The sequence below is a fragment of the Cheilinus undulatus genome, linkage group 10, assembly GCF_018320785.1.
Source record: "Cheilinus undulatus linkage group 10, ASM1832078v1, whole genome shotgun sequence".
Taxonomy (NCBI): domain Eukaryota; kingdom Metazoa; phylum Chordata; class Actinopteri; order Labriformes; family Labridae; genus Cheilinus; species Cheilinus undulatus.
This window is the reverse complement of record NC_054874.1, coordinates 47,649,112-47,672,911: the sequence shown is the minus strand read 5'-3', so window position 1 is coordinate 47,672,911 and position 23,800 is coordinate 47,649,112. Positions and strand designations below refer to the sequence as shown.

Genomic DNA, 23,800 nt, shown 5'->3' with positions numbered 1-23,800 from the left:
ATCTACCTCCATCCAGTGGCTGGTAGCTCTACCTCCATCCAATGGCTGGTAGCTCTACCTCCATCCAATGGCTGGTAGCTCTACCTCCATCCAATGGCTGGTAGCTCTACCTCCTCTTTCAGCTGGTAGCTCTATTTTCCAACATTGGCTGGGAGTTCTACCTCCATCCATTGGCTGGTGGCTCCACCTCCATCCAGTGGTTGGTAGATCTACCACCCTCCAGTGGAGGGTAGCTCCACTACCCTCCACTGGAGAGTGGCTCTACCTCCATCCATTGGACGGTAGCCTTACCTCTATCCATTGGCTGGTAGCTATACCGCCATCTAGTGGCCGGTAGCTCTTATTCCATCCAATGGTGGGTAGCTCTATTTTCCAACATTGGCTGGTAGCTCTACCTCCATTCAGTGGCTGGTAGCTCTACCTCCATCCAGTGGATTTTTTGGGATTGAGTGGTATTTACCATCGTTCCATATTCAGGTGAAACTCGATGATGTTAATACAACAGGTGTGCATTTTATTGATCACCTTTCTGAATGAGAGCATATTCCTAATGGTATCTCTAGATTAAATAAAGGTTCAATGAATAAATGAATATAAAAATAAAAGTCCCGATGACAGACAGGTGTCAGATTTGTTTCTTTTATTTTGAAGGACAAGTCCAGGAAACAGCTCCTCTTCATCAGTGTGATAAAAAAAAAAGTCTAAAGTCAGAGGTGTCAGTGCAAACACGTAAAGTGCTGAGGAGCTCATTGACCAATCAGCCAAAGGATCAATTAACTGATCAATGGACTAATCAATAAATTGATGAGCTGTCTGCGGTGATCAATACTGTGCCGTGAGGAGCTGCTGAGGTATTTCCTCCAAACTACAAATCCGTTTTTTTCTCTTTTCTTACAAAAACTATAAAATCAATCGACTGATCACTGATGGGCTGTTGAACAGGAAGCAGTGATGTCACACAGATTAAAGAAACATAAATAAGTTTAAAAACGGAATCAATCGTTTTTAAAATCCTCTCAGGCGACGCTGGCATTTGATTGGTTCTTCATGTTGGACCTGATCAATCACAACAACAACTTATTCAAGTGTCTCTAACAGTCACATGATCGGCGACAGCGCTCGTGGCGGCGGCGCCCAGAACACGAAACGGTTTGCATTGAGTGGCATGAGGCAGCAGGTGACTCTGCCCACAGTTTAAAATCACTATGACATCACAGCGGGAAGGCAGGGCTTCAGCTCTGCTGGTGTCAAGTCCACCTTAACAAGGTCACACAATCACATGATCACATGACGCTTTCCCTCAGAGAGCTCCGCCCCTCTGCCGCTCCAGGAGAGGAGCTCAGCGTGGGGATATTGATTGAGATGTCCTTCCTTCTGACCGAGGCATCTTTGGAGTGGTAGTCATCGCTCTGGTCCTTGGCAAAGTTTACAAACACCTGGAACAAACAAACAAACAGGTAAATAAACAACAATGTAAGTAGACAAACAAATCAGTAAACAAGAAATAAACAAATGAACAGATATGCTCTGATCCTCGGCAAAGTTTACAAACACCTGAAACAAAGAAACAAACTACAAAAAATAAACAAATCAGTAAACAAACAACAAAGAAATAAGTAAACAGATAGGCTCTGGTCCTTTGCAAAGTTAACAAACACCTGGAACAAACAAGCAAAGAGATAAATACTTAAAAAAACAAAAATAACAATTAAAAAGTAAATAAACAAACAAATACACAAATAAATTACATAATGTACAAAAATCAACAAAAAACAAAAACAGTATAAATATAATTCTGAAAAAAAAATCAAATAAACCTATGAATGAACAACAAATAGTTTATGAAATTAAAAACAAGAGACAAATAATAGAAATAAAAAATTAAACAAACTAATGGACAGAAAAAATAAATTATTAATTATTATGCAAAGAAATAAATACATACACCAATAAAGTTAATAAGTGTTAATAAGATTGACAGTGTTGGATGTTTACCTGGTCCAGTGTGGTCTGAGTGACCGAGTAGTCCTCGATGCGGAGCATCTCCTTGTTCTTGGCGAGGATGGAGAAGATGTGGGTGAGCGAGGTGAGGGAGGACGGCAGCTGGTACTGTAGCATGTTACGGTGTTTCTCCTTCAGAGTGCTGCCGCTCAGCTCGCTCTCAATGAACTTCATGACGGGGAGCAGGTCAGGGTCAGGCCCTGCTACCCTCAGGATGATGGTGTACCCATCACCAAACCTGGACGACCAAAAAACAGGATGTTTAGAGACAACCAAAAAAGCAGGAAGTTTAGAGACGACCAAAAAAGAGGACGTTTAAAGATGACCAAAAAACGGGTAGTTTAGAGAAGACCGAAAAAATAGGTAGTTGAGAGACAACCAAAAAACAAGACGTTTAAAGACAACCAAAAAACAGGAAGTTTGGAGACAGCCAAAAAATAGGTAGTTTAGAGACGTGAAAAAGGAACAGAAACATGGATTAGGCCAAAGGGTTTGGTTTTTCTCTCATTCCTAACTGTAATTCCCTTTATTCCTTTTTCATTTGTTATTTGCAATTTTGTTAAATTTCCCATCTTTATCATTATATGCCATTAATTTCTTCTTTTATCCTTCCTGAAGCCTTTTTCTCAAATGTGCATTTCCCCATTGTCTTCTCTTTTGTAAGAAAAAGGCAGCGTTAAACACTTTAACAAATTCTGACATGAACAAGTGAATCCACAAAAAACATGATGAATAATTCATGTAAGGCTAATAGGACAGTGTCAAAGCTACTGCAGCATAATAGGACCGCTCGAAAAAGAGAATATGTTTTTGAGAAAATAACTTTAAGATACTGCAAATTTGTAGATTGCCAAGAAGCCAAATTCAAAATTTTGGGTACAAAAAAGTTCTAAATTTACAAGAAAAAATTCAATAATTTGGAGATCAAAACGAACAGATTTTGACATCACGAACTCAAAAGACTAATAGAGCTTCTACAAAATAATATGAAACAAGGATCAGCTTTCTTTCTGATCAATTTTTGTTTTATGGTCACACATTTACTGCAAAAACATGAAGTCCTTTTTTAAAAGTCGACCTTGTAAGCTCAAATTTCACCTTTATAGTCATAATTTATGATTAAAAAATCAATACATTTCATGGTTGAGAGTCAAAAGTTGTGTAAGAAACCAAACTCAGAGTTATTGGATTGTAAAGTCATTACATTTTTGAGTTTATCAGGTTTAAATTGATGAGAAATTAAAGTGAAAGCAGGTTTTATCAGAGTCGGTTTCCAGATTAACTGTAAGTTTACTGAAATGTCTCTGATAAGTTCAGATGATAATGAAGGATTCTGGGATTAAATATATAGGATTTCCTTATTGATCAGTCCCAGTGAAGTACTGATCAGGTTTCTAAACTGCAGGACTGGTGCAGGAAAGCGGCATTATCTGGTCGATTTTTGAGGACTTTTTAGACTAAAAGAATTTCAGTTTTTCTAAAAACTTTCTTTTTGTTTAGAGTGGCCCTAATTAACAGAGTTATGTACAATTAATGTTAAATTTTAAAGTAAAAATATAGAGTTTAAGACCTCATAAAAGTAGAAAGTATGACTCTTTAGGACATTCTAAGACTCTTAAAGGACACATGGAATATAAATAATTACATAAATGAATTATCAAATAAATTAATAAATAAAGGCTGATAGTGCAGTGTCAGTCTCTAGTCTTGTTTTAAACCTTTAAAATAACTCAGTGGGACTCTGTCGCCCCCCAGTGGTCAAAGCTGCCCCCCAGGTGCTGTTTGGTTTATTGTGCAGCTGATTAATTGAAATATTACATGGTCCGTCCCTGTTGTGTGATTTAAAGCTTCAGTGTGGTCTCACCTGTTCTTCAGGTGTTGGACGCTGCCCAGACACCTGAACCTGCCGTTCACCATGATGGCCATCCTGGTGCACAGAGCCTCACATTCCTCCATGCTGGGAACAGACAGACACGGTTAGAGCGTGCTCAGAGGAAACTGACAGACCGAGCGAGCTCAGACAGAGCATGCTCAGATTGAAAATTTTCTGTTTCTGTTTCAAGATTTAGTCCTGGATCAGGTCTTAGATAAACCATCTGGTTTTGGTTCTCAAAAAAAAGAAAAAATCCATTGATTACAATCTTGGTCAAATCATGTTAAATTGCCCCGGTAAATCCCAAGATGTTGACTTAGTCCTATTTAAAGGTCAGACGTCTACTTAAAAAAGCCCCCGGAGGAGTTCGAAAGGTCATGACCCCTGGCAGAAAAATGACCCAGATTTGACAAAGTTATTAAAATGGTGGATTTCCTGTTAGAGACGTGGTCTCACTGGGGTTTTCACATCCTTATAATCAGGCTCTGTTGTTTATAAACAATGACCATGTCTATGCGCAGAGATGATGACCTCTTTCCTCTACAGGGGCCAAATATGTCACAACATGTTTACATTTTTATTCATAAAGGAGGCGGGACTTAAAGATGAAGAGAGCAGTGAGGACGGTGGCGTGGCTACCTTTGTGGGTGTGTTTGTCTCTTACCTGTGTGAGGTGAGCACGACGGAGCGTCCCTCCTTGATGACGCTGTGGATGCAGTTCCAGAGGGCGCGGCGAGCTTTGGGGTCCATTCCTGTAGTGGGCTCGTCCTGTAACAAGGAGGACAGCGAGGTTAACGTTCGCCCACAGGTGGAACAGGAAGCAGAGGGTGAAGGTGAGGAGGAGGGGGAGGAGGTGCATGTCTGCGTCCTTCTTCTTATCTGCTTTTATTCTTTTTCTTCTGTCCTGGTGAAATGCTGCTGCTGCTGCTCTAATCTCCCTCTGTTATACAACCCCCCCACCACCGCACCCCAAATCCCCCTCAGCTGCTCTCTGATTGGCTGACAGAGCTCAGAGGCTGTTGTGTAACTGTAAACAGTGTGCTGCCTGAAAACTTCATTAACTCTTCATCAGCATGGTCTCCTTTAAAACATGAGGTTCAAATAACTCTGCTAATGGTCGACTTTTCCTCTCACATCATATCCTGATGATGTTTTTAAACAAGTCAGACTAAATGGATCACTTGTTTGAGTTTGGTTTCTTTCTAATTTACAATTTTGAATCTCAAAAATTCATATTTTTTGTTTCTGTAAAAATAGGTTTATAAAACTCTAAAATGTCTTTTTTGTAGAAAACAAAACATTCATTTGATCTTATTTCAGCTATTAACGGTAAACAAGCTGAGCAAAAATAGACAGCGCCCTCTTCTGGTTAAAAAGAGCACTGAATTGTTTTGTTTCATAAAGTTTTTGAAATTGTCTATTTTGTCCTGATTTTTCAATCAAACTTATTTTTACATCCCTAGATTTCTGTGTTAGTGTTCTGTCTGCTAAGCGATCAATAAGCAGATCTATAATATCTCACCCTTCATATTTGTAACTGTCTATGTTTAACCGCTGATATTTATTACTTTATAACTGTGTTTCAGCACCACACTGAGATATCAGAGGAAAAGAACGTCAGCATTCAGACTCTAAATCACCGCTGTTTTTACACCTCTAATGTTTTTGTATTGATAATAAATATTCAGTTATTGTACCAAGTGTATTTGTGATGTGTGTTTGTTACCAGGAAGACGACCGGGGGCGCTCCAATCAGAGCCATGGCTGTAGAAAGCTTCCTGAGGTTTCCGCCACTGTAACTTCCTGCTTTCTTATCGGCGTACTTCACCAGACCCAACTTCCTGATCCCCCACTCAGCCACCTGTCAATCAAACATCATCTTCATCATCATCATCATTATAATCTGAATCACCCTTTTATCTTTCATTTCGTCTCCAGTCTTGTTTCTCTCCTCTTCCACCATCATATTTTCACACCCAGAGAAACAGCAGAGCTCTGAGACGATGCTAGGTTTTAACCCTGCGGTGTCCTACCTGTGGTCTAAGGGCTAAATGTGGCCCAGTTTTAATTGGTCTGCAGGAAATTAAAAAACAGAATGAAATATGGCCCTCATTAGAATATGGAGCTTGGGCTTGACTGCACTGTCCTTCTTAGTGGACACCAGGTGGTGCTGCTGAGTTAATTCTGTAAACAAACATTTTGACAAGAATTCATTAACGCGTGTTTAATCATGACTGAACGTCAATATAAATGCTGCCAACCAAAATAATAATGAAACCTGGATCCATACTGAGAGTCAGTGTCTCTACAGCTAACTAATTACAAATGAGACATCCAAAATAAAGAAACAAGTCCTTTCCTAATTACTGCTTAAAAAAATGAAAAATAAAAAGAACAGCCACGGAAATCTAAAACCTGCCCTCAGCGCTTTCAGCAGGTTTGATACCAGAAAAATCAAAATACAGAAAATATCAAACGGTTTTCTGTTTCTCCTCTTTCAGTGTAAATGTTTCAGAAAAGGAAGAGCAAAGAACAGAATATTAATGATTTAACATTATTTTGTTTCCAAAAAGGATGATGACAGAACAGAACACTGGTGATGTAACATTATTTTGTTTCTAAAAAGAAGATGAAAGAACAGAACACTGGTAAAGTAACATCATTTTGTTTCCAAACTTGAGGATCAAAGAACAGATCTTTTTCCCCTTGGTGTCTAAAAAGAAAGAATGCTACATGGGCTGACTGTGGTTCAGTAGGTAGAGTTGGCTCCTGCAGCTCCTGCAGTCACATGCTGATGTGTCGTTGGGTGATCCACCAGTCTGCTCTCACTGCTCCGTTGGTGGTGTGTTAACAGGTGTGGATGTGTATGAATGGGATTAGCTGATACTGATGGCCAATGATGAGTGAAAGAGTCGCTGTGACCTGAGTAGACAGATGACTAGTAGAATACTATGACAGCTTTACTTTAACATTACCATTTACATCATCGGTACTCCAACTTTTGATCTATTTTTGATCTGAACACATTTGTTGTTGTGAAACAAAAACTGAGGAACTGAAAATTAAAAACAAGGAACAGAAAATTTAAAAAGTTGACTTTAATTTTCTGTTTTAATCCTCAGTTTGGTTTCAAACTGCCTGAAAGAGCCCAGTGCATGTTTTTTTTTTTTTTTTTTGAAGTTCTTCTCTCCCATTTAAAGCTGTTCTTGAAAACATCTTGTTTCCTGATTCTGGATTTCTTATTTTTAAAGTACGGCCTGTTTAAGAGGCCCCTGGTATTTCTGCATGTGGCCCTGAGTGAATATTGTTAGGACCCCCCCAGTTTAGCCCTTGGTCTTGTGTTATACTCACGTCACACACTTCCTTCTCAGGGACTCCTCTCAGTATGGCGTACAGCTCCAGGTGTTCTCTACCGGTCAGCAGGTCATTGATGGAGTCAAACTGAGGACAGTAGCCCATGTTCTGGTGAACCTCGTCGATCTCTCTCAGGATGCTGCAAAGAACCACAGACAGGTGAGCAGATCTAAAACCTCATCACGCTGATCTCTGCTCTGAGCAGGTAAAGTCGACAGGTGCGACAGTAAAGAGCCGTCCCATCAGGAACCAGCGTGTCCTTCTGTTAGAGCGCTCATCTACACTTCAGAAAGTTTAGTTTCATGTGGTTCTGGGCTGTTTGTTCTCTTTAAAAACATCGTCAGGTTTCTGATCTAAGGTTGATATGGAGTAAGGTGAATCCTCCTCTGGGTAACATGGACTTGCACCACAGGACCCTGGGAGTGTGGGGGACAGCCCCACAGGGTCCCTGAGCCTCAGGTAGAACCCCTGCTGTAGCTTTGAGATTAACAAATGAAGAAACACGTCTGTGATCATTTGGATTAATGAGCTTAACGAGGAAGAAAGTAGAACAGCAGCAGCTGATCTCAGATTAAACATTCACCTAGAAACACTCTGAACCAAATCAGCTCCAAACAACACCAATCACATATGTATATACTAGTACACAAATGTGCAGGACTTTTAGGCATGTTTGGGCCCGAGAAAGCGGCTGAAGTAAGTTGTGTAATGGCACCATTGGGTAGAAGGAGGATTTACACAACCCCAGTCATGCTCTGAATGTCCAGGCATATTACCAGGGGTGTGAGAAAATAATCTGTTGTAAGAAAACAAAGTCCACAGCTTAAGTGTGGAGTCAGGGGTGGATGTGCAGGGTAAGCACAGCCTAGGGTACCACCAGGAGGGCAGCAGGGGTTGCCACAAGCCCCTGAATGTGTGATTGATGTCCCAAAGGCCTGAAAACTGCTGGCAGCCTCCGAGCCTCTAACAAGGGTTGTAGAGGCCCAGACACAAGAGATTCTATCAAGGCTGACTCTAATAGACCCTGAGGAGTAGTACAGAAGACCTCAAGATGGATCCTCTGTGTCCTGCATGCATAAAAACTTAAGTCTGGCCTTTCAGCAGTGACCTTCTGTGGCTTATCCTTATGCTTATTGTAACAGTAGTAATAATAGTAATGATGGTAATAACTCTGTACTTCAATAATGCTAATAAATCACCCCTGTATTTTTCTGAGTTCTGTCCTGATGTGACTGGATGTTTTTGCTTCTCTGAATCCTGACCTGACCCTGAACATTTATGTCTTAATCCTCTCTGTTAATCCAGTTTTGGCTCTCAGCTCACCTTTTCCCCGACAGGAATGCCTCGCCGCTCGTCACCAGCGTGTCACCCGTCAGCATCTTAAAGGTGGTTGTCTTCCCTGCCCCGTTCACACCGAGCAGCCCGAAACACTAAGCACAGAGACACAGCGTTAGAACTGATCACTGATCAGGATCAATTATCAGTGATGGCTGATCAGACTCACCTCTCCAGGTGGGATCCCCACACACAGTCGATCCACGGCAGGTTTCTGCTTCCTCTTAAACACCTGGAAGACAAAATCCACCCAATCAGATGCCCAGATCTCCTCCCATATCCTGTGCTGCCACTGATAAACTATTCAAAGGAGCAATACGTCTACATTGCTGCCATCTTGGAGAGGGGAGGCTTATAGAGGTGGACTGTTTTTAATTGTTTTAGTTCAGAGAGGGGCCAGGCTTCAGAGCTCAGAACATCTGAAGATCTGTCCTTTTAAAGATTTTTATTATCGTCCATCATTACGATAAGACTGTTTCTGTAAAACATCAAAACCCCTCAAAGTGACAAAATGTTAACCACATTTTTATACAATTTAGACAGGTTTCAGGAGTTTTCTTGTGGTCTTTGAAGGATCTGTTCCTCTCCTACACCCCAACTGAGACGATGTGCATGTATGTGATAGAATGTTGGGACTCTAGCTAATCTAGGGTATTTGGTTAAATTAAAAGTACAGAATCTTACCTTGGTGAGCTGTCGGAGCTCCAGGATGTCTCCATGTCCGAGCCCGTGGACAATCCTCTGCCTCTCTCTGGCGACGTCCTCGTCTTCTTCTCCCAGAGGAGGAAGTTTGGTGAGTTTGCTGACCGGCCTGCATAAACACAGTTAGTTTATGATGACATGTGTTGAATCAGATTCTTTTTAAACTTCACGTCCCTCAAACCATACACATTTGATGAGATAGATTAATGACAGGAACTTTATGAAGACCATGATGGGGACTGAGTCTGGTCCCCCTGTTAGATGGAGAGACTGTACCATCTGCATAGAGAGGAACTATCAAAATGCCAAAGTCTAGCTCTGTTTAAAGCCATGACATCTGTTATGGGCTACATTTGAGTCCTGATGGCAGTGATGCATTAAGACAAAATGTTTATAAAGCTCACAGCAGCAGACAGATTAAAAATCTCCATCTAAAGACTGAAGGGGCCGAGTCAGACCACACACTCGTTTAGTCCATTTCAGTTTGGTTGAGTCCTGTTTGTCATAGTAAACTCTGATTGTTCCACACCTGATGTCTGTCCAGCCTCACTAGTTCTGATGGGAAATCTGTCTCTTTGTAGAGATCAAGATCATTTTGCTCAGTGCAGTTGTAAAAGCTGGTCTTTGGTCCTCCTGGCTGGCTCGCCAAAAGAGTACCGGTTTAGGTTTTTAAATGAGGATAAAATAAGACGAACTAACAGTCCCTCATGTTGACTATCCTTTGTTGACAACTTTTGGAAAAGTAGGTGGAACCTAGCTACTCGCCAGTTCCACCCTCCTTTCCAAAAGTTGTGAACTATGGCCTGCTCCTTGGCAAAAATGAAGGGAAAAAGCCACCATTTCCAAAAACAGGCATTCCTAGCTCCACCTTTTCCCTCCAGGACAGGTGTTTTTACCTGGGTTTGATGCAGAAGCGGTACTGGATGAGGAGTGTGATGATGAAGAAGACCACGCCCTCCACCGCCATGGCAAACAGGTTCTTTCCCACCATGTCCCACTCCAGCGGTGAGCGTAACCTGTTCTCACCTGGATTAAAAACAGAGACAGGTTAAATGTTTGGAGGATTAAAGCTGGGACCAAGGAGCATCATGGGAAAACAAGTCTGTACCGAATCTCTCAAGGGCATCTGCCATTGCCTGGTTCTTCACCATGTCGATGAGACCTCGGCCCAGACAGAAGTGAGGGAAGATGAGCAGGACATTCTTCAGGATGTCATTGATCCCGCCGATCTCCTAGGGAAACAGAGGAATAGGCCACGCCTCCTCGTTAGAGCCTGATTAAGGTTTAAGCTTAAAGCTACGGGGTGTTTTCATCGCGACTCACGTTGTTCCCAAACAGCTCCATGACGAAGGTAGAGATGCTGCCGTTGATGCCGATGAGAATGTTGACGCTGGTGAGGACCACGTATGCCGTGCTCGGGATGGTGAAGAAAAAGGAGGCGGGGTACATCAGAGGGGTGATCGACCAGCTACCAGGGGCCGGAGACAGAGGGACAGGAAGTGACATACCAGCAGAAAATAATAACACCCAAACAGGAAGTGAGAAAAACAAAACATCAGCTGGCAAGAACAACAACAACTTGGTTAGATATACACCTGAATAGTATAGTGGTTTTGTGTTTTTGTAGTTTAGTAGTATTTTTACCCATAGAGCAGCAGCAGCAGGGCGAGCGCTGGCAGGTTGGTGGAGGACACATAGGCTTTTTGTTGGAAACAGATGAAGATGAGGATAACCAGTGTTGCCGGGACGATGTAGTTACACTGCAGAGAAAAACAACAACGTGAACTCAGAGGCTGGCTGCAGGCTTGAAGGGTGCATTTGATATGTGTCTCACCATGTCCCAGATGAAGCTAGCAGTCCAGTAGAGCAGTGGTTGTACCCCGCTGATGAAGTGCATGTGTTTGGTCTTACTGACACGCTCCTGGATCAGGAAGACCACGAAGCTGGCGGGGACGAATGACATGGCGAAGATCACACAGATTGACACCAGGACGTCCACGGAGGTAGTTACCCTGGAGACACAGGATCAGGGTTATTTCTGTGAGGTTATCAGCCCTTCACTGGCAGAGAGCCCCAATAAAAAGCCACTGTTGGGCTACGTCCTGTTAGATGTAATCTTATGACCATATATATGTGTACACTGTCTGTATTGTATTTTTTTGTGTATATTGTGTAGTGTGTCTGTGTACTCACAGGGCGACCTGCGACAGCTGCTCCTTGGTCAAGTTCAGCGGGTGGTTGAAGGCCGAGATCCCGTAGCTGCTCGGGTCTTTACCTGGAGGCAGGTTAGCTCTGAGGATGGCGTTGTTCATGACATTGACGAACGCGCCGATGCTGTGCCAGCCTTTGTTATTGAACCAGATCTAATCAATCACAAACAGCTGATCGGTTATCAATACTCATTTCTCCTTTTCTCATTTTAATTATTTTGATTTTAATAAAACCTTTGAAGGTTTCTCCCTCAACATTTTACACTCTTATCTTTAACACAACCACATAGAGCTTAACCTATCAGCTCCCATAAGAGTAACTCTGAGAATTTAGAGAAAAATCTTTATCTAACTTAAAAATGACAAAACATCAATGTAAACCCCGGTGTTTGTGTTTAAATCAATCACACTTTAGTCCTCAGGACGACCTCTGTGTCCCAGCAGCTGTTTTATTGCCTTATTATATATGATATCCATATATTTTATGGCCGTTTATTACTTTATTTAATATGATAGCCATATATTTTATGACAGTTTATTACTTTATTATATATCTCACATCTATAGATCATGGTCAAGGCAGGTTTATAGTTCTGTTTTCTGTCAGCTCTGTCTCACCTTCACGTTGTTCTTCGTGTCCAAACCGTTGATAAAACCTGAGAGATTATCAAGGAACCGATCAGCAGCTGCTCCCTGAAACAGGATTTAAAAATGCTGTAAGATTAGGATAAAGACAGGAATGCTTACACTTCTGATGTAGTTTAATATGTTAATCTGCAAGAGACTGGTAAGACTGGAGGGACAACTGGGGGACTAGACTGGTCTGTTTCCTACAAGGCAAGGATGGAATGTTTTATAGACACTGAAATAAGACATCATCTTTAGAGACAAGGAAGGAATGTTTTATAGACATTGAAAGACGAGATCATCTTTAAAGGCCAGGATGGAATGCTTTATAGACTTTAAAGGATGACATCATCTTAAGAGGCACGGATGGAATGTTTTAAAGACATTAAGCCATAACAACATCTTTAAAGGCAAGGATGGAATGTTTTAAAGACATTAAGCTATAACAACATCTTTAAAGGCAAGGATGGAATGTTTTATAGACATCAGAGTATGACATCCGCTTTAAAGGCAAGGATGGAATGTTTTGTAGACAAAGAAGTATGACATCATCCTAAAAGGTAAGGATGGAATGATTTGTAGACATCAAAGTTTGACACCCGCTTTAAAGGCAAAGATGGGATGTTTTAAAGAAAATTAAAGTATGACATCATCTTTAAAGGCACGGATGGAATATTTCAAACACATTAAGCCATAACAACATCTTTAAAGACAATGATGGAATGTTTTAAAGACACTGAAGTATGACATTTTTAAAGGAAAGGATGGAATGTTTTATAGACATTAAAGGATGACATCATCTTTAAAGGCAAGGATGGAATGTCTTATAGACATTAAAGGATTACATATCTGAAGGCAAAGATTGAATGTTTATAAGCTTTGATGACATCATGTTGCTGAAGCCTATTAAAGACTTTAAAGGATGACATCATCAAGGGTTGAGGATGGAATGTTCGTGAAGCTGGTGGTGTGGGGGTTTTCCCTCCATTTTTACTATACAGTAAACCATGGTTGGTTGTTTGGAGAAGACTGTGGGACTGGCGAGGAGTGACAGAAACCTTTTGAGGTGTCTGAGATGTTCTTTTCCTTTTTTTTTTTTTTTTTGGCTTAGGGATGAGAGAGCAGGGAAGAGGCATACAGGAAAGTGCCACAGGCCAGATTCAAACCCAGGCTGACTGCGTGCATAAACCACCTGCGCCCCATGAGATGTTCTAATTCTAACAGATGTCTCATTCTTTCACCTTTTTGAGCTCGAAGATCTTCCTCACTCTTGCGATGGCGTCGTCAATCTCTTTGGCCGGTGGGAGGACCTGAGTGCTACGGGCACCCAATGACAAGCCTCCATACCTGCAGAGCGAAAGAGAAGGATCCACATGGTCACACAAAGGTGAAAAAACAGGAGAGGATTTTTAAAATAAAAGCAGAAGAATTAAAGACTCACCTGAACTCGTTCACCCAGACTTTATTCTTCAGACTAAAATTAAAAACAAATATTTAATCAATGACTCCTGAAGTACATGTTTGTATTAGAGTGGGGTCGTAGAGTGTCTCACCTCTTGCCGATGATCTGAGCGTACGTTTTCACCAGGTAGTCTGAAATGTTTCTACCTGTCAGGTTCTGTAGCGTGTCTGAGGCGCTCATCTTCATCTGTGATAAGGTTTAAATACAGATATAGTAAAAATATATAAAATACAGAAAAGCTAGATTACATTAACACAGAAACCCTCCACTGGAAACATAAATCCATCAGCATTCACTAGCACAGATGCTACTGTAGATGTTGCCATACTAAAATGTGTAGTATCTGAAAAAGTTGACTCCTGGTGTGTTGTAGGCATTTACCTCCGGTGGCGGCAGTCCTCCGGCGCCGGCGGGGCACTCTGGCAGCATCTTCTTTTTTCCCTCACAACTGCAGAAACACGCCGGAGACGGGTTGTCCATGGTCCAGTTTGTGGAGCTGAACAGCTGCTGGACACTTTCAGGAACCTCCGGAAAGATCCAGTCCTCATCACCCATGGTACAGGGGGCCTCTCTAAAGGGTTGATAACCAATAACTATCAAACAGGTGGGAGATTTAAGAGCTACAGACTTCATCTGATAATAAAAAAGGAGACTTTTCATCAATCAGTAAATATTTAGGTGGTCTCTTACGGGATAGGGTGTCCTTCCATGCAGCGAGTGCCAAAGCCTGGAGGGTCGAGGAGAGCGCTCAACAGTCTCTGCATGTTAGCATCTGTGGGGGCGTCGTCACTGACACAAACATGTTCACGCAACGTTATAATGAATATTATATTTAATATAACAGCTATATGATTCTATAACAGCAGGATCTGTGTAGGACAGGTGTGTACCTGATGAAGGTGACCTGGTCCTCATACATCCAGGGCTGCAGCTCCAGACTCGGGTATTTTCCAAATGGGGGGACGATGAGACTGAAGACAAGAGCGATGCACACAAACACGGCAGGCAGAACGATCTAGAAACACAGATATGATGTTTTAAATGTGATTTTTAACCTGCAGTAGAAAAAAAGTCAAGGTGTGTCCGTACCTGGGCGAAGAAGCCCTTCCTGGAGCGGCGGGCGTACAGGAAGCGTTTCCACATCAGAGCCACAAACTGCTGCCTCCTCAGGCTCCACCCCTTCACCTGGTACGAGCCTTTGCCTTCAGTCACCTTCAGCCAGTCCGTCTCCCTGCAGTCTGAGACAGGTGTCATACCGACAGGTGTTAAAGGGGTACAGAGATGTTAACAGACAGGAGGTCTTACTCTGATCATTTTCAAAGATCCTAATATCCTTAATGTTTATAATAAATAAGGGTTGTAAAAATAATCAATACTTTGATATTTTTCACTTATTTTAATGATCCCAAAGATAAAACTGATAAAGCTATCAATAATGATCAAAAAGGAAAGAAACTTTCCATTAGACAGCAGTGTACAAGAGGAATAAAAGCAGCAGATATTACAGGAAACGCCAGTTAAAATTCTATAGTTTTTTCCTAATTTTTCTGGGAATCCAAAGCAGGACATGCTGCCTATCTAGGACTTGTATTTTAGATGCCAGAGTATCCTACAGCCGTTTGTGTTGTCTCATTTTTACCAGAATTACCAGACTTATAATTTCCAGCATCATGATGATCCCCTAAACGAAGACCGGGTGACGTACCGGGGTCTCCGTCAGACTCGTTGCACTCGTTGTTGTCGTCCTCCGTTAACGGTCTCAGGCAGCTCTGATGGTCTCCGCCCCCGAAGGCGTGAGTCCTCCTCCGCCTCCGCACAGGAAGTGTACCATCTGAAAAAACGCAAAAACAAGGTCATTTCAATTCAAGGTCAGAAATATTTCACAGTGATGTCACAGTTAGAGGTCGGTCATTACCTGAGGGAACGTCAGTGTCCACGCCGTTATCCTCGGCAACTTTCAGGAAAATCTACAAAGACAGGAATATTTCCATTATTTCATGGTTTCTAGAACATTTTATCTTTTCTTCAGTGTTTTCAGAACTTTGTTCTTAGTGCCGTACTATCCCTCTAGATCCTTGCGCTCCCAAGATGCTACCCTGCTTGTGCTACCTTTAGTCTCTAAAAGCAGTATGGGAGGTAGATCCTTCAGTTATCAGACCCCCTCCTTTGGAATCGTCTACCTTTAGGGGTCCAAGAGGCAGACACTCTCTCAACCTTTAAGAGAAGGCTTAAAACTTTCCTCTTTGATAAAGCCTATAGCTAGGACTGGCTCGAACCTGGACCAGTCCTTAGCTGAACTGTTATAGGCTTAGACTGCAGCACTGGAAGAAGACATAGAAGTCATGTGACGTCACCTCCTCAAGTGTGGTGTCGGAAACGCCGTAGCTGGAGATGCCGAGGTCAGGCAGCTTCAGGTCCAGGTCTTTAAACAGTTCAACGAAGGCACCATCTTTGGCAGCGCTGTATGGCAGCACATAGGTCAGCTCATGTCCCAGGTCCTCAACCAAGCGGGCGGCGGGGACGTGACTCAGGATCACATTAGAGACCAGGGACACATCAGGGGGTACAAGAGGGACGTCACAGACGGAAGCTGCAGGGCCGTTCTCTGTAGGCGAAGACATAAAACCATCAGAATGAGCTGAAGGTGAACAAATCAAGCTTTCCCAAACCCAGAGGTCCCTAAACCTAAACCCCTGTCCAAACCCAGACCCCAAGGACAGAGAGCTCACCGATGGTCGCTGCCTCACTCTCGTGTTCACTACCAAGGCCGGCGTCGCTGCTGCTAACAGACCCACACTCTTCTTCCTGAAACACAAAGAAACGTTTAGAAGTTACCGAACAGAGAGAGGAAGTTAAATCAGAGTCCTCCTGGGTCTAAAGGCCATCTGCATCCCTTACCTTGTTGATGGACACTGTGCTGGATGAGTTCCTGCAGGAGCTAACAGAGGGTTCCGGTTCTTTCTTAACGAGGGTCAGGTAGTACCCTGTCCCCAGCTGGTTCTTCAGGAAGAGGGAGGAGCCTACGCAGCACAGTTTCCCATGAGAGATGATGGCAATGCGGTCTCCTAAGATGTCGGCCTCGTCCATGTGGTGTGTGGACAGGATGATGGTGCGGCCTGAGGGGGCGGGACAGGAAGTAAGTGCTGCAGCAGGTCAGATCACATGATCAAAGGTTTTTAGATCCTCACCTTGTCTGTATTGGAGTAGAAGATCCCAGATCCCCCTGCGGGCGTACGGGTCCACGCCGGCCGTTGGCTCATCCAGAATGACGACCTTAGACCCTCCAACGAAGGCTAGAGCCACTGACAGCTTCCTCTGCATCCCCCCTGACAGAGCGCTCGTCCTGGACCGGCGTTTGTGCGGCAGCCCGGTGTCCTGAAGGATCTGCTCGATCTCACCTTTGACCTGCTCCTCTGATAGACCTTTGAGACGGCCGTAGAACCAGATATGCTCCTCCACTGTCAGCCTGCAGGGGGCGCCATAATGAGTACAAGTTAGACTGGTTTGAGTAGTTTGATTTAAACAGGTCAGAGCTGAGGATGTTGGGAACTCCTCCATCTTTGCCAAACAGTAGGCCATAGTTGGCAACTTTTTAAAATGGGGTGGGAAACCCTCCCTCTTTACCAGTTCCACCCACTTTTCCAAAGGTTGCCAACAAAGGACAGTCAACATAAGGGATCCAGATTTTGGGGTACTCTGATCCAGGACCAGGACCCTAATGTAGACCACCCTCAGACCCCACAGACAACGGTTTTGTTGGACTCACATGCTGAAGAGGACGTTGTGTTGAGGACAAACTCCCAGACTCTGTCTGATGGCGCTCAGCTCTGACCGGATGTCTCTGCCCAGGATGTAGGCGGTACCTGAGGTGGGCGGGAACAGACCGGTGAGGATCGACCTGAGGGGGGACAGGATATGAGTCAGGACTAGTCATGACACCAGAGTTTAAAACTCCGACATGATTTTAGTAAAACTTTAAATACTACTGTTTGATATGTCAGCATAAATGGTGGTGTACTCACATGGTTGTGGTCTTCCCGGCGCCGTTGTGTCCCAGAAAAGACGTGATCTGTCCCTCATAGAATCCAAGCGTCAGTCCGTCCACCGCCAGCTTCTTCCCGTGTCGGTAAACCTTTACCAGGTTCTCGATGTAAACGCCGGGCTCCAGGTGAGCCGGTTCCTCCTCCATACACACCGCTGAGATTCAAACAAGGGTTAGAGGAAGTGTCTTTCACAATAAAAGCCTTGACTAACCTATATGCAACACCAGTCTCACCTCCAACATTTCCTCTGCGGCTCAGAGGGACTTTAGTGGACTTCCCATCCTTCTCTCCGAACCAGTACGACATAGTGAAGGGGAAAAACCAGGGCCGGGGGATACCGTACTGACCTGGACAACAGGAAAAAAACAAAACTCTGGATTTTAATACGTCTAAAAAATTAATAAAAACATTATATAAAATCCATAAAAAGCAACTAGAGTCCTAAACAACCAAAACAGACCCCGTTATTATGTTTAAAAGTTAAAAAAAAAAAAAAAGGGTTCCAGAAAACTCCTGAAACAGTCAAAGTCTGATCAGAAGAGATGGTGACTATGGTGCCAACTTAGGGAAGAAAGAGAGGAAGGAAGTATGGAGGAAAGAAAGGAAGGAGGCAAGAGGAAAACTAGAAGGAAAGAAGCAACAAAGGAAAGACTAAAGGAGGCTGATAAAGCAAGCAAGGATGAAAACCTGAAGGAAGAAAGAAAGGAAGAAAACAAGGAGAAGAACTGGAAGAAGGAAGCACGGAAAGACAAGAACAAAGATGCAAGACGAGAGACTGAGTCTGAGGGGAAGGCCTCAAGGAAGCAAGGAACCAAGGAAACAAGGAGGAAAAGTAGAATACAGGGAAGCAGCCAATGAAGAAAGAAAACTGGTTCTCTTCTCACCTGGAAACACGGCCTCCAGGTACCAGGTGAGCACGCCGTAGAGGAAGGAGTCGACGTACATCATGATAATGGCACTGCGAAGGCTGAAGTCATCCTCCTCCAGAGGACTGGACACCAGGTTCTTCCACTGGATACCCACACCCTGTTCCTCAAACAGAGCAAAGTACTCACAGCCGAACCCGAACGCCACGGGAGACAGGAAGCTCTGAGGGGGAGGAGATGGCAGGAATGTTCGACCAATCACAAAAAAGACCTGGGGTCTAATTAAGGCTGCCTGACTGTGTGAGGAAAGGAGGCATATAGGGAGGGAGAGGAAGCAAGGAGGGATACTAGAGGGAAAGGAGGCATCTAAGGAAGGAAGGAAGAAGGGAGCAAGGAGGAATACTAAAAGGAAAAGATGTATCTAAGGAAGGAAGGAAGCAAGGAGGAATACTAAAATGAAAGAATGCATCTAAGGAAGGAAGGAAGGAAGCAAGGAGGAATACTAAAAGGGAAGGAGGCATCTAAGGAAGGAAGGAAGAAAGGGGGAAAACTGGAAAGAAACAAGACAACTAAGGAAGGAAGGAAGAGATTAAGGAGGAATACTAAAAGGAAAGAAGACATCTAAGGAAGGAAGGGGGCAATGAGGAATACTAGTAGGAAAAGAGGCAACTAAGGAAGGATGGGAGGGAGTAAGGACGAATACTAGAGGGAAAGGAGGCAGCTAAGGAAGGGAGCAAGGAGCAATACTTGAGGGAAAGGAGGCATCTAAGGAAGGGAGCGAGGAGGAATACGTCAATGAAAGAGGGCATCTAAGGAAGGGAAGAAGGGAGCAAAGAGGAATACTAGAAGCTATGGGAAGTACCAATAAAAGGCTGCAAGGACTTAGGAAAGGAAAAAAGGTGACAAACTAAGAGGAAGGCAGCATCCAATCATCATCATTTCACTAGAACCAATGGTATCCTAATTTCTGTGGTCATGACATCACACGGTCTTACAGCGAAAACTTTGGCACCAAAGCCGATGTAGTCCTGCCACGCCACACACAGAACGTAGGGTAGATACAGCGTGAAGTAGATGATACCGCCGCATGCCGCTGCTAGGTTAGCACGAGCAAACGCTGTACTGAGCAGGAAACACTGCATGATGGTGACCACAGCGAAGGAACCGAGGAAGAGGAAGACCACGCCAGGGTCACTGTAGGGCAGAAGGTTCCCTTGCTGAAAGAGAGAAGAACAAACCGTTATTAAGGTTTTTACCATTTAATCATTAAAAACAGAGAAAACTTAAGGGTTAAATGAGGAGCTATTGACGGATCCATACATAGTCCCAACATTCTGTCACATACACACACAGTGAAAGTCTGAGAGTCAAAAATCATCAGACTTAAACAGTACTTATTAAAAATCTGTCAGAGACACAGAAATAAAGTTAATTCAGCATAAAAAGCTGAATAATTTTTCTACTTTTTAAAGTCGACATGAAGTTTGTAGGACGAACCAAGTGGGAGTTTTAGGGCTTGGAGGTCGACTGAGATTATGAAGTGTGTATGTGATAGAGTGTTGAGACTACAATTCATCTGTCTTCTGTCGACCTAGTTTCTTTTGTCCTAATACCTGATTTCTGTGTCCTCTGAGATACAAACTTATTGACTGTTTGGATCATTATTTATGGTCTATGCGTCTTAAGCATTTCAGGAATCTAAAAAAAAACTTTGTTTCATGCAAAACAAAAAATTGCCTTGTCTATGTTGTACTGATGTGACTTGAGGAGACTTCTTGGCTATGATGTAGGCCAGGGGTGTCAAACTCAAGGCCTGGGGGCCAAAACTGGCCCATGATACAGTTACACGCGGCCCGCAAGTTCAAATCATATTCTTATTATAACTGGCCCTAAAATACTGTATAAGGTCTGCAGATTTCCTCCTGTATAAAAATGTAAACTTAACCTTGATGATATCAAATATCTTTAAGTCATAAAAATGTGAAAAAAAGAGTAAAAATAACTGGATCAAAAGAAATGTGGGAAGATTCATTCGTGTTTTCATTTCATATTTTTAATTTTGCATTGGGCAGGTATGACTTCAATCTATTACTTTCATTCTGTATCTCAGATTTGACATTTTCAATGTATTACTTTGACCTTGATATCATATTTTGACCTTTTTGGTGCACCATTTTTAATTTTAAGTATATTTTTGCCTTCAAAACATGATTGTGACTTTCTTTTTTACAAATTTGCCTATTAAAAGCATTATTTAAACATCTAATTTTGTGTTTTGAATTTTTGAACAAATAAGTTTGACTTTTTATCCCTATTCCGTATTTGGACTTTTTACATCTCAAAATCATTTATAATCATTGCTAATTTTTTCCCTCATAATTTATTTCTGGCAAAAATGAGGCTGACAGTTAAATGTGGACCCTGTTAGGCCATTAGGTCAGACCTAAATTCAGAATATGGACCCCTCTGTGATTGAGTTTGACACCCCTGATGTAGGCATATCAGGCTAGATCGGCTTAAAATAATCATGTGGTTCTGTGTTTCTTAGCCCGTAACGTGTACAAGCACACTGGCCCTCCTTGTTAACTCAGACAGAGTCTTTATTATAGTTGATGAATTCAACAGGATTTATCAACCTAAAACTAAAGCAGTGGTCCTAAAATGAGATCAAAGGAAGGAAGGAAGGGAGCAAGGAGGAACAATAAAAGAAAAGGAGACATCTAAGGAGGGAAGGGAGCCAGGAGGAATACTAGAGGGAAAACTCGGCATCTAAGGAAGAGAGCAAGGAGGAGTTAATAGGAAAGGTGCCATCTCAGGAATAAAGGGAAGAGGAAGCAAGGAGGAATACTAGAAGGAAAGGAGGCATCTAAGCAAGCAAGAGGAAGTGAGGAGAAATTCTGGAAGGAAAGGAGGCATCTTAGGAGGGAAGGAGAGGAAGCAAGGAGGAATACTAGAGGAAAAGGAAGCATCTAAGGAAGGAAGGGAAGAGGAAGCAAGGAGGAATAGTAGAAGGAAAGGAGACATCTAAGCAAGGAGGAGGAAGTGAGGAGGAATACTGAAAAGAAAGAAGGCATCAAAGCAAGGAAGAGGAAGCAAGGAGAAATACTGGAAGGAAAGGAGGCATCTAGATAAGATAGGAAGGGAGCAAGGAGGGATAGTAGGAGCAAAACTAAAGCAGCGGCCCTAAAATGAGATAAGGAACTTTGTCCTGTGTTAGTATTTGATGTTTTATCTCTTGTGGAAACAGGCCGTTACATGCATGGCCCTCATACAGCAGAGAGACCTGTCTAGGGGCTGCTTGTATCAGAGAAACCATACAGTTGTCCTTTTTCTGATATCCTAAATAGGGATATGTATTGTGACTCATTGTCTGTGCTCAACTTTTCAGCCACTAGGTGGGAGTATTTGCATCAACAGTTGTCACTGAATATTGTAGCGCTTGTATTTTTGCTGGCTCTGTGGTTATCCTGAGTCTTTAGTGAGGTTTAGCCCTCTATGACTCCTGGATTTCATTATAATAGAGGCACAGACTTTATTTAGATCTCTTACATGTTTATATTCTTGTTTGTGCACATATATGAGACCCACACTGTACTAAAGTCTAACTCCTTCATGGAGGAAAAGCACAGAGACCTCACCGCACAGAGACTTTGGGGGTTTAATGAGTCATACTGTCATGTGAGTCCCCCCTTAGTTAATGGCGCTGTACTCTCACATCCTCCTGGTCTATGGCCTGTTGTAAAGGTTTCAAAGACCGAGTGTGAACATGTGATCACCTTGAGCAGCAGCACCAGCAGCCCGGCGCTGATCAGCAGAGGGATGAGGCTGCTGATGAACCAACTGAACCACAGGATGCCGTTATTCAAACCCATGATCCTCATCGTCTCCTTCAGACGAGCCTCCTTCTCGTACACCACGCTCTTCAGGATAATCGCCACCGAGTACATCCACGCCAGAGTCATGAAGAGCGGCATGGAGCGGCTCATAACTCGCAGGAATCTAACACGGAGGAGGAGGAGTCACAACCACAGAGCCTATCCATAGAATAACCAATGACAGATGAGCGGCGGTCATTCTTACATGTCGTCCACGTAGCACGGGTACGGCATCTGCTGGATGTACACCCCTGTCTTCTCCTTGGTGCCCGTCACTGCCCGGATGATGCCCTGCTCAATGACGTCCTGCAGGTACGTGAACCCGCCCCAGATGTACCGCATGTCCTCAAAGGGGTCGGCCCGAGGACCGGGGTCCCAGTACCTGGACAGGAAGGGAAGACGGTGGTGTTAGTCTGAGGGTGACGAAGGAGAGAGAACAAGAGGAGCTGAAGAGGGAGTCCTCACGCGTCTTTGATTTTGTTGGTCCGCTCCACGTTGTCGATGTCCATGCGGATCTTGTAGTTGAGTTTGGCGGGGAGCTCGGTGGCATTCGGATCGACGTCGGGGAAGACGATCCCCGCCCAGAACTTCCTGTCATCCAGCAGCAGCATGGACTGATTGATGAGACGCTCCTCAGTGGAGACAGGCTCAAGTTTGTCCAGGTTTACACACTAAACACAGACAGAGAGAGGGGAGAGGTCATGTGATCGTTCCCACCAATCACAGCTGATATTAACAGCTGACCTTCCAGTTTCATGGCCAGTTTAAACGTCCTCACAGGAAGTTAGACATCTCTGTCTAAGACGACACAGAGACTGAAGAAACACACATCAGGGTAATGCTGACGCCATGATGGTTTCAGACTTCAGAGTGTTGATAAACCGACCTCCATGAAGCGGGAGATGCTCATGATGGCCTGGTCTGTCTCGTTGAACACTTCCCTCCAGGTGACGGCACCGCCCTCTGGCCGGCGATCCTCTGCCTTCTTAGTCAGGAAGTTGGAAATGTCAGCGACGGTGTAGTCAGTGCCGGACAGCTGAGCGTGAAAGAACCCTGCGGTGACGTTGTTCTTGAGGAGAGTCTGAAGCAAAGACAGGAAGGAGGGTCACAGTAGGGCTTTTATTTTGGTAAATAAGACTAACAGCAGATCCAACAGCTGACTTTAGAGCCTCTTTTCTTCCTTTCTTTTTAACATTTGTGAAGCAAAAACAGGTTCAACCTCATATCAAATCAGCTATGAGTCCACCAGCAGAGGGGGCTAACAGCTCATTCTATGTTTCTACTGGTTAGAGGAAAAACTACAAAGACATGAATTATGTCAAAGAGACGACCTGTGCAGGTGTCACTTCAGCTCTCACATGGACACTAAATAATTAATTAATTAAAAAAGGCAAAGAAAAAACAAAAAATAAAAAAATAAAGATCAGAAAATCTAGTAAAGGTGAGCTGTGG

At 43.3% G+C, this 23,800-nt stretch overlaps 1 protein-coding gene across 1 annotated transcript in view; it reads right to left on the bottom strand.

The window, feature by feature from the left end:
• Nucleotides 1-625: 625 nt before the first annotated feature.
• The window catches only part of abca1b (ATP-binding cassette, sub-family A (ABC1), member 1B), a 53,328-nt gene continuing 30,153 nt past the window's right edge, over nt 626-23,800 (bottom strand). Inside the window, exons 12-49 of the mRNA XM_041797376.1 lie at nt 23,235-23,429; nt 22,814-23,019; nt 22,554-22,730; nt 22,250-22,472; nt 19,469-19,690; nt 18,492-18,696; nt 17,841-17,954; nt 17,587-17,761; nt 17,331-17,462; nt 16,753-17,030; nt 16,463-16,680; nt 16,294-16,369; nt 15,919-16,169; nt 15,480-15,531; nt 15,270-15,395; nt 14,654-14,802; nt 14,455-14,579; nt 14,255-14,353; nt 13,946-14,135; nt 13,656-13,750; nt 13,544-13,576; nt 13,344-13,449; nt 12,094-12,168; nt 11,459-11,628; nt 11,100-11,277; nt 10,910-11,025; nt 10,589-10,733; nt 10,374-10,497; nt 10,162-10,291; nt 9,248-9,374; nt 8,733-8,795; nt 8,552-8,658; nt 7,226-7,367; nt 5,601-5,735; nt 4,539-4,642; nt 3,866-3,958; nt 1,996-2,239; nt 626-1,436 (exon numbers count right to left, since the gene is read on the bottom strand). Coding sequence (XP_041653310.1) covers nt 1,284-1,436; nt 1,996-2,239; nt 3,866-3,958; nt 4,539-4,642; nt 5,601-5,735; nt 7,226-7,367; nt 8,552-8,658; nt 8,733-8,795; nt 9,248-9,374; nt 10,162-10,291; nt 10,374-10,497; nt 10,589-10,733; nt 10,910-11,025; nt 11,100-11,277; nt 11,459-11,628; nt 12,094-12,168; nt 13,344-13,449; nt 13,544-13,576; nt 13,656-13,750; nt 13,946-14,135; nt 14,255-14,353; nt 14,455-14,579; nt 14,654-14,802; nt 15,270-15,395; nt 15,480-15,531; nt 15,919-16,169; nt 16,294-16,369; nt 16,463-16,680; nt 16,753-17,030; nt 17,331-17,462; nt 17,587-17,761; nt 17,841-17,954; nt 18,492-18,696; nt 19,469-19,690; nt 22,250-22,472; nt 22,554-22,730; nt 22,814-23,019; nt 23,235-23,429 — 5,553 coding nt within the window. The 3' untranslated portion in view covers nt 626-1,283. The remainder of the gene's footprint in view (nt 1,437-1,995; nt 2,240-3,865; nt 3,959-4,538; nt 4,643-5,600; nt 5,736-7,225; nt 7,368-8,551; nt 8,659-8,732; nt 8,796-9,247; nt 9,375-10,161; nt 10,292-10,373; nt 10,498-10,588; nt 10,734-10,909; nt 11,026-11,099; nt 11,278-11,458; nt 11,629-12,093; nt 12,169-13,343; nt 13,450-13,543; nt 13,577-13,655; nt 13,751-13,945; nt 14,136-14,254; nt 14,354-14,454; nt 14,580-14,653; nt 14,803-15,269; nt 15,396-15,479; nt 15,532-15,918; nt 16,170-16,293; nt 16,370-16,462; nt 16,681-16,752; nt 17,031-17,330; nt 17,463-17,586; nt 17,762-17,840; nt 17,955-18,491; nt 18,697-19,468; nt 19,691-22,249; nt 22,473-22,553; nt 22,731-22,813; nt 23,020-23,234; nt 23,430-23,800) is intronic.